The 9,877-nt window shown below is 34.8% G+C and overlaps 1 protein-coding gene and 1 long non-coding RNA gene across 5 annotated transcripts; one reads left to right on the top strand and one right to left on the bottom strand.

Moving 5' to 3' along the window:
* Positions 1 to 1,442: 1,442 nt before the first annotated feature.
* Positions 1,443 to 4,863, top strand: LOC111405461. Of its 4 annotated transcripts, XR_002704792.1 has the most exons (5): positions 1,443 to 1,600; positions 2,137 to 2,225; positions 2,666 to 2,839; positions 3,268 to 3,726; positions 4,091 to 4,863. It is a non-coding gene; the product is annotated as an uncharacterized LOC111405461 (long non-coding RNA). The 4 variants fall into 4 exon arrangements; XR_002704793.1 differs by lacking the exon at positions 2,137 to 2,225; XR_002704790.1 differs by having other exon boundaries at positions 2,137 to 2,839.
* LOC111405460 (U-box domain-containing protein 35-like) lies at positions 4,265 to 9,645 on the bottom strand. The gene is made up of 10 exons (XM_023034356.1): positions 9,296 to 9,645; positions 8,938 to 9,056; positions 7,784 to 7,902; positions 7,483 to 7,706; positions 7,316 to 7,373; positions 6,954 to 7,212; positions 6,646 to 6,747; positions 6,083 to 6,514; positions 4,976 to 5,734; positions 4,265 to 4,685 (listed from the first exon to the last, which is right to left on the bottom strand). Exons 1-10 carry the CDS (start codon positions 9,474 to 9,476, stop codon positions 4,605 to 4,607), a joined length of 2,334 nt encoding a protein of 777 aa, XP_022890124.1. The 5' UTR covers positions 9,477 to 9,645; the 3' UTR covers positions 4,265 to 4,604.
* Between the last annotated feature and the right edge of the window lie 232 nt (positions 9,646 to 9,877).

The raw sequence follows: 9,877 nt of genomic DNA, 5'->3' as shown, positions 1-9,877 counted from the left end.
CTATATAAAAAGGGCAATGTTTCACTACTGTAGAAAGAACAGTAGATTCTTCCATTTTATCTCACTGTAGCTTTTTTTTTTTTATTAAGAGGATGCAACAACGTCGTTTATCTTATGTGTTTGATACAGTGACCTTGTTGCTTTTCCTCAATTTACGCGACATGAAGGATTATGTCATAGAGCCCTATTTACTCTTTCTCTATTTTTACACGCTACAATCATGCCTCTCTATTTTTCCACACTAATTCAAGAGCAAAAGTGTGAAATTCCATAAATATATGATTGAAAATATGTTTAAAGAAAAATAAATTTTAAAAAATGAAAACCAAACATGTTAAAAAATGAATATATTTATTTTTCGAAAAATAAATTTTTAGTACCATTTCATTTATATCGTGAAATGATTCTAATTTTAATATATTATATTGTGTTTCAAAATTACATAATCTATCAAATATAATTTTTAAAAATAAATTTTATAAAATAATATGTTTTTATGAATTTTTTTTTGTAAAGTAATTTTTTTAGTAAGCTCCCGTTCGATCCCCATTAAATTTAATTACATTACATTCCATTTTTCTCTTTCCTATTTTCAACCACACAATCTTCCATAAAAATAATATTATACGTAAATCGAAAACTTTTTTTTCTTTTTCAATCATTCATTTTTCTAAAAAATATTATTCCTCCCAATTTTCATTTTCAGATAATGAGGATCAAACGGGGCTTAAAGTAAACAGGGGCTCGTGTTGAGGCCTCCGTTATTACGGAGGCTCAAGCATGAGCCTCCAGAATTAACATGGAGGCCTCCGTGTTGAGCCTCAATAACAATTTATTTTTTAAAATTAATAAAAATTTAATTATTTTATATTTTTTAGTACTATTATATTTCACCTTCAAAAAAAAAAATTATAAAAATATATTACTTTATAAAAATTAATTTTAAAAATTATAATTGATAGATTATGTAATTTTGAAACACAATCTATCATATATTAAGATTAAAATCATTTCATGATAAAAATGAAATGGTAATAAAAACTCATTTCTCGAAAAATAAATATATTCGTTTGTTAACATGTTTGGTCTTCATTTTTTAAAATTTATTTTTCTTCAAACATATTTTCAATCATATATTTATGGAATTCACACTTTTGCTCTTGAATTAACCCCCTCAATAAATTATTATTTAAACTATTCGTAAACATTTTGATTGATATTATTTTTTAGTCATCCAAATGGTTATTATATACATTTTACGTACATATATAAAAATAATATTTTTATTCAAACTTACTTATGTGCTTAAAAATAAACTTTTTAAAAATACATGATTGATAGCGTGAGAAAACGGTGAAAGAGATAGTGTGGAGAAATAGATAATGCAAATCGTTATGTTTGTCAGTCATTGTAGGTTGATCTTTCAGAGGCCTAGAGGGAAATTTTATGGTCCTTCTGAAAGTCATGTGATGTCATGTCAATCGACTAATTGGATAATCACTCTTCGAAGCTCACCAGACAGGAGTTTATAGTATATTGAAATTCTATCATTTTTAAGATACGTGAGTTATCTGCTAAAGGTCGATTTCAAGAAGAATGGGTGAGTTTTATGTCCATTTAATCAAAATACTATCTGTCCATATTATTGAGCTTGCCACCTAATGGCGAAATTTCTAAAAACAGTAAGTATATTTGACGCATCTGCACCCATTTTCAAAATTTGACATTTGCTTTGCACTTTGTAATAGTTGTTCCCCAGCAATTTTAATTAAGTTCACTTCGTTTTTATTCCTCAGTTTTTCTTCTGACTTTTAATGGGCAATATTGGAATCTAAATGTGAATATGTTTTTATTTTTAGATAGTCCGCCTTCATGAGGAAATTTAAAATAGTGCATCATATAATATGAGGAGGGAGAAACTTTTAGAAATATATGTTTGTGGATGTTTGATGCTAATACAAAAGTTGCAATTGCTATGAAGAAGTTTCCAACAAATAAGAACAGAAGTATGAAGAAGTACGTATAATTGCTTTTAATCCCAATAAGTTGCCCAGAGCTGAAAATTTTATAAGACCATGTAAAACATTTTTTCTTTCCCCTTAATTATACTTTTCGGTTTTATTGAATGCCAATCAGGAACCGGCTCAATATTCAGCAGATTCTACTTGGTTTGGTAAATCTCAAAATAAAAGGCCTGTAAAATTAGGGGGCCCCATTTTCTCAAGGTTATTTCTCCTGAATTTTATCTTTTTTGCGCCAAATTTCTGAAAAGGTCCTGAAGTTATGTTGCAAATTTTCTACTACATACTACAGCATGCGTTGTTTCTCTTATACCATGTTAATAAGTTTGTGTGCATATATATTCAAGCTAGAAAATGTTCATTTGAATCACTGCAAATTGGAAGTCTGTTTTGGGAAAATAAATTACCTGTTTGGTTTCCTGTCAAATAATTGGAAGTGATTTTATTTTCAGTAAAAAAATCATGATATCTTTCTTCTGTTTCATCCAGTTGGTATGCTTGATAATATCTATACCCACTACTCCAAAACAATCATTTTAAGGTTGATATGTACTTCACAACAAAAGAACCTCATGTGCAATTGAATATGTCTGGATGAACTTTGCATTAAAAAAAATAACTCGGTTATTTGTGACTTGACTTAGTTTCCCAGACCGTGCTAAGCTTTGTCAGCAGTTCAAATAGAATTGATCTTCGATTTGCATGTTGATTGCTTTAATGAGCTCGATTTAGAACAAAGGCTGGTTGACGCCAAGCTGCCTCTCCCAAATATAGTGAAACCTCTAGTTGCATGTGGTGTAGCTGATGCTCACAGTATGGTACGTCTGCTTTAATTTCCCTTGGATTCTCATTTAGTCGTCATAGAATCTATAATTTTACATTCCATTTCTATCACCAAATTGTTTCTACCACTTCCATTACATGCCATCATTATTACCAGGCCATTGTTTTCAGGGCGAATTACTCTGTTTTTGGGTTTCGTATTTGTCTTGTTCTGTTGGTGAAAGACCGTATAAATTGTTTCTTGCATAATTGTCATATGCTTTCATCTGTAAAAATATCAATGTGAAAAAACTTGGTTTTACTCGAATCATAGTGCATTTCACTAAGGATATAAGTGGTCTACTGTAAATGAATTGCTGGTTTTGAATGCTATTAGTCCAAAAACGTAAGTGATATCTGTTCAGTGTAGCAATTAAGGTTTTGATGTTGATAATTACAGTATGCTTGTGAATGCTTTATGCAGATGCTATGTGATGGATTATTTTCAGCTGATTATTAGACTCTTCCGAAGTTAAATATGAAATTAAGTGTTGTTGCTGGAATATGTGGATCATTCATCTTTGCTATATAAATTCTACGCCTTGGGAGGGAAGATATTTTATGCAGTTAAGAAGTCCACACCTAATTCAGATACCTTGGCAAAATCATCTGAGGAGAAGGGACTCAAACCTTTGCTCTTTGATAGGCATTATTTGTTCTCACTTTTCCTTGTCTTTGTTGTCGTATGGTTATGCTGATTGGTCATGATGTGCCATACACTGACAAATAAAAACATCTGTTTTGTTGCAGCTGAAAATCGCTACCTATTGCTAAAGATAACCCACAATCTCGTGACCAACATATTGATCTTGGCCTTGTTACTGATGATGCAGATTGGCTTAGAAGGATGCTTGGCCTCACAATTTTTTGCTTTGATATTGTCGTGAGTATCTGGTTATTTTCTAATGTATAACCTTTTTAAGAATGTAAAAATTCAAAGATACAGTCTGCAGAATGGCCGTTATCTTTTTCGGATAATTTCTCCCAAAAAAAAAAAAAAAAAAAAAAAAAAAAAAAAAAAAAAAAAAAAAAAAAAGAAGAAGAAGAAGAAGAAGAATCAAATACATAACATTAAACCTTGGGATACAAAGACGTGATAAAACGTAATGAACTAAAATTTCATTAGAGAGAGGATGGAGCATGATCTCTTGTGATTCAAGAATTTCAATTGACTTTCTTCAACATTTTGTATACCTCTGTATTACGAATTTTACATTCACAGTTTTTCTCTTTTTGTGAAATTCCAGAGTCAAGAGAGCACTGGTGACCATGTGATTGTGGATGTGAATTACCTCCCTTCATTCAAGGAAGTTCCTGATGACATTGCACTGCCTACCTTTTGGGAAGCTCTAAAGGAGAAGATTGATTCAGAAAAGGGTAAACAACCTACAAAAGCTTCTTGATCAAATCGGGGATTCGTGGATATAAAGGTAATTGTAGTAAGTCAGCTAAAACCATTTTGGCATATGTTTGGTACTTTGATACAGACAAATCAGAGACATTCTACATCAACAAGATTGCTGTATGTCTTGTCAGCTAAAAAGTAAAAACTGTACAATGATGAGCTTCAGAGCCCTCTGTGGCCCGAGCTCACTTGTTCTATCGTAATTACAAACTTGCTAGATATAAATAACCCCAGTAGAATGGACTACAAAACTGTTAAGATCACTTGGATTGTTTCTCGTGATATCTTTCGTCATTCTGCTGCCAGATTCAATCAGTTTTTCCATTGAATCGAGTGAGACGAAGAATACTTGATAGCTATTCTGGCAGAGATGCTGAAGTTGAATTGCCTTTTGAGCTGTTCGATCCAGAATGTACTTGATGGTCACTCACGATTTCCTGCATAAGCACCCGCAGATTATTTCTATAATTTCTGCATTCATCAAAAATTCCTGAAAGGTTCATACATAATTTCCAATGAAGTAGTACTAGCCATTACTCAAATACTAGCATTGATTTGCTTTCCGCATCGACAGTTTTTTTCAGACATGGGGTAAAATATGCTACACTCCGAGAATTTTCTTAGAACGGTGATTTTTTTCCTAATTATCAAAGAGTTACTTTCAGAATAGGTAGCCCTTGAAATGGCTTTAAAAATGGCGTATTCTTGAAATGTATCAGCAACTGACCTGCGTTAAAGACGTGTTACTGTGATTAGGAGAGGAAGCTGTACCGCCAACTACCAAGAAATGGTTCATATTTTCTTGGCCGAACTCTCTCAATCTATTAAGTTCAGGCAAAACAACCTTGCCAAGATCTGGCCTGTCTTTTCGTCTTAATTCTGCGCATTGTAGTGCTAGCTTTGCAAATTTTAAGGCCTCTTCAACTGGCCAATCTGGCACGGAAGGATCGAGCATCTGTTCGAACGTCCCCTTCTCAATTGACCGGTCAATGTGGTGAGTCAAGCCCATTGCTGGTTTACCGGATATTAATTGAAGAAGCACAATGCCAAACGAGTAAACATCGGATTTCACTCCAAGCATTCCCGTCTGTTGATACTCGGGATCGATGTAGCAGAAAGTTCCGGCTGCTGAGGTCAATCGGTATTGCGTTACATCATCAGCTACAGAAGGAGGGACAAGCCTAGCCAATCCAACGTCGCCAATCTTGCTTACAAAGTTGTGATCAAGCAAAATATTTCCTGGTTTGAGGTCACGATGCACTAGTGGTTCGGGTTTCGTCTGGTGAAGAAAGAGTAGGGCTGTGGCGATCTCTGCAGCTATTCGGAACCGAAGTTGCCACGAGAGTGGGCGCGTGCTCCCTTTCCTGAAGAGACGGTCTTCCAAGCTACCATTAGCCATGTATTCGTAAATTAAACAGCCATATTCTGGGCAGGCTCCAAGGAGTATAACCATATTTGGGTGTCTCATACAAGTCAGCACTTCAACCTGCATTAGGCGTATAAACGAATTGTCTATTAAGGGACTTCTAAATCTTCAAAAAAATTCCTCTTCATAAGCAATTTTGAATCTCCTCGTCTATAAGTTTAAGTTGTTATAAAGGAGATATATTTATTTATTTAAGTATAATCTTCACTCGCCCCCTCAAATTCATTTTATCTCGAAGGGCTCACACGTGAACAACATTCATAAATGGGTGGCGAGGATACTTAACATCGGGCACTCTTCCTGCTTAAATGCTTAGGAAGAATGGGTATTGCAATTGCAGAATTCAAATGGTTTTATTTCTACTGGAAAATGAAGTTCCTTGTAATTATTACTTTGCTTCGCCATTACCTCGTGCTGAAATTGTAACCTTCCTTGAGCAGCATCAGGACGTAAGATCTTCACTGCCACTGGTGTATGATCGAGATAACACTTGAAAACAGGGCCATAGCCGCCTTCTCCAACCTTGCGAGACTCAGAAAAATACTCTGTTGCCTCTTCAATTTCTTCGATTGTGTATCGCCTGTATATTAATTCCTTTTGAGCTAATGTATTTTGCTCATTGTCATTCTCCTCTTCTGATTCTTTAATGGCTTTCAGTTCAGCATTTACTCTTTTTTGTGATTCTAATTCTGCAATTCTCTGAGCTGCTTCAGCATTCTCTAAAGCTACCCTGCATTTAGCCTTCTCTGTTTCAGCAACCATTTTTGCTTCTTCCTCTGCAAGTCGAGCCTCTTCTAATCTTCGTTCTTCTTCCATTCGCCATCGATTAAGCTCCACCGCCTGTGCCAAAACAGTTAGAAAACGAGGAAAGCCCACACAAATTTACATTGTTTCAATCTCAACATGAGAGCTATGTCCACTTGCCACTTGCAGGTAGATCATTGCAGCACAAATCTGTAAATAGATTCTACCTTCTGTTTTGACGTTAGTGCTTCCTTACAGGCAGTGCTGTACATTTCCATTGTTTTCTGCAACTCAAGCTTTAGCCTTCTCATTTCAGATTCCACGTCATCCTATATGTTTCAAAGGATGCGTAGAAGCAATGATCAGAATCTAATACCAGCAGAATACTTTATAACTTGCCTTAATAAGATTTAATTTTGTTTGGGCTTTCAATAGACTTTTTTATAGTAACTTCTGTCTGAAAAGTAGGTTTTATTTTTATTTTTTTACGCCTGGCCAAACATACGGTGTTTCACCATCAAGATGGTATCCTTACATTTTGTAGTGATGATGACGAAAAATCAGAAAAGGAACTCAATTCACTATCCTTAGCCCCGGAGCGTGCTGACCCCAGACTGCTTTCTGAGCTGGTTGATACACGTGAGGTTCGACTTGTATCCATGTTATCACAGATCATAGTAGACGCGATATCAACGCTTGGCCTGCCAGAGCTTATGAATGATATATCAGTAACTAATTCTGAGAACTCTGCACATGACCTTCCAGTAAACGCTCTTCCCCTTGCGAATGGCGACCTGTACTCCGAAAAATGTAGTGGGCTAGTATTTTGATCAAGTAATGGCGGTATGAATAGAATTCACGTAAGTAAAATTTACTCTTTTATCATGAGGAACTTACTTGATAAAGTCATTGTCACTGAGCATTCCAGGAGCCTTTCGTGACGTAATATCAGGTGCTGCAGTGTTAAATCATATAAGAAGCTAAGTTTAACTGTACATTGTAGCATACTAGACTGGAAAGTTGAAACTGGAAACAATGTCAATTAGGCAAAGGAAACAACAGACCTCTCATGCTAGGAATACGCCTGGGATGCGCATCAGGGGAAAAACCATTACTATTCGCCTGTTCTTGCATTTGCTGTATTTGTTTATAAAGAGGTGAAGCAAATGGTGCTGGTCGAGAAGCATTCCGAACAGAAGAGATTTTCGATTTTGAGATCACGTAAACAGTGCAGAAATCCGGAACTCCTTTGGATACACTAGTCGGAATATCTACCATTTTCAGTCGTCTGTCACATAATAAACATAAATTACTCACTTTACATAGAAAAATGTTGTTGGCTATAATGATAACTTATCAATTTACCTGATAAAACCATGTCGCGAAGCTCCAAGAATTAAGTTGTCAATTGCAAAGTAGGTAACATAGTCTGTTACTGCTCTTGCTACATCTGTATCCTCAAGCACAATATCCAAACATTGAATCTGTTGAAAAGAGTCGAATGTGAGAGCCAAATGGGTAAACTGTGTTGGAATTGGTTCAAAAATAACCGAAAATTGGTTAAGTGTAAAAATGAAAAATGAAAAAGTGTGAATTCGTGTCAACTTTGATCAAATATTCAGACTTGATCCGATGGTCAAATTACAAAAGTAAATACACAACTTTTTCTACTCATCGAGTAGATCGTTGTAGTATATTTGGAATTTGAAAATCAATTTCGGATGAATGAGAAATTGCAGTCTAAATTTGGAAGAAATGAAGTGTTGCAACTTTTCGAAATGATGCAGGTTTTGACCAAGTGTTGCAACTTTTCGGAAAGATATATGATTTGGCCAACACTACTTCATTTGCACAATTTCTACATCTATAAATACAACCTTGATTTTGGGTACACCAATTGCAATGAGCACTCATTCTCCTCTTACAATACTCTCCTTTTTATTCCTATAGCATTTTAATGCATTTTCTTTGTCGAGGAAAAATTCTGTCAAAAGTTCGTCGATTTCTTATGATTTGAAGTGTTGTTACCACAAATTGTGAATTCATTGTATATTGGAAGACAAGTGTCATTCGCAGTGAGCACCATAGCGGGACAATTTGTTTTAAAGAAAGATATAACATCTCGCATTGGATTCTTCTCTATTTTCTACCCCTCCTTAATCTTGTTTTGCGTAATCGTTTACCACATTTATATATACTGAAACTCTGTCCAAATTTTTGTTCATATAAATTATGTTTTGATCACGTTCCTGTCGGTTAAAATTGGTCGAAAAAACATGTCAAAAACTAACCTTTACGCAGCCCGTTTCCACAAGTTGTCTCCAACAAACCGAAAGGCTAGTTACAATATTTGGTAAACTGAATTGGATCGAATTAGAGAAAACAACTGATAAAATTTCTCATAGTTATCTCTCATGTACAATCTAGCATACCAAACTCGTCCTTACTATATATTAAACTCCAATAACCGTCAATGATATTGAAATGGAACATAAAAAACAAGAAATACTTCTGCTTACATCCTTACGCGTGCAAAAGCAATGGAAGGTGAGGAATAGGTCTTCGGCACTCTTTTCGATTATTTGCTTATTTGCAGGTGCAGCTCCATTCAGATCGTGAGCGTAATAATTTTTTCCAACTGCATACGTATAAAAAGTTAAACCCAATGTCCCTTCAAAATGAAAGAAGATAAAGAAGCCTAATTTATCGCAATTCCAATTTCATTACGGTCATATTCTTGCATCCACCCTCGATTCCAATGGCCAAAATTACTATTATACGCACTAATCACATAATATGCTATGCTTTCCAAAGCTAATGCATGAATAGGAAGAATTGTAAGATCCAATATCTGAAAGAAAGATAAGAAATAATTACGCGAAGATGGCGCCCTTTTCAAGACATGAATGAGTATTATAGTATTGCCTCTGGTGAGCAGATTATCGATTGTCCATCTGATTGCATGTTGGCTTCCTCTGTCTTTGTCTATGGCAACTGCAACCAGGCCATTGCCAACACCCCTTTTAGCTATACTTAACTTTGCATTTGATTGCCACATTTTTTCTGTCCAAATTGTTAATATTATGCGTGAATCAAAAAGTCTTCGATCGATATGAACAAAAAGATTGTTCTTGGATTCTTGTTTATTGATCAACGAGTTTTGACCTCGTTAATCAGCAGGAACTAGAATGTTGTTGTTGAATTATATATTTTACTCTAATATTTCGTTCAAACATTTTTTTGGTCGAGATACAAGAAACCACAGAAGAAAAAAGAAAAGGTGATAATCCACAAATGTTTCCTCATTTTTAGTTGAAACATCTGGTTTAAATGGCAAATCAAAAACTGGCCAAACCGTGTTCTGAGTTCGTTTCTGGACCCCTATCGGATATATTAATATGATAAGAAAGAAAATAAGAAAAACATTAATTATTTTGTAAAATCCTAAGAACCAAGTTA

Source organism: Olea europaea, chromosome 12, assembly GCF_002742605.1.
Source record: "Olea europaea var. sylvestris chromosome 12, O_europaea_v1, whole genome shotgun sequence".
Lineage (NCBI taxonomy): Eukaryota > Viridiplantae > Streptophyta > Magnoliopsida > Lamiales > Oleaceae > Olea > Olea europaea.
The sequence above is the reverse complement of the archived record's forward strand: the minus strand, read 5'-3'. Positions and strand labels throughout refer to the sequence as shown.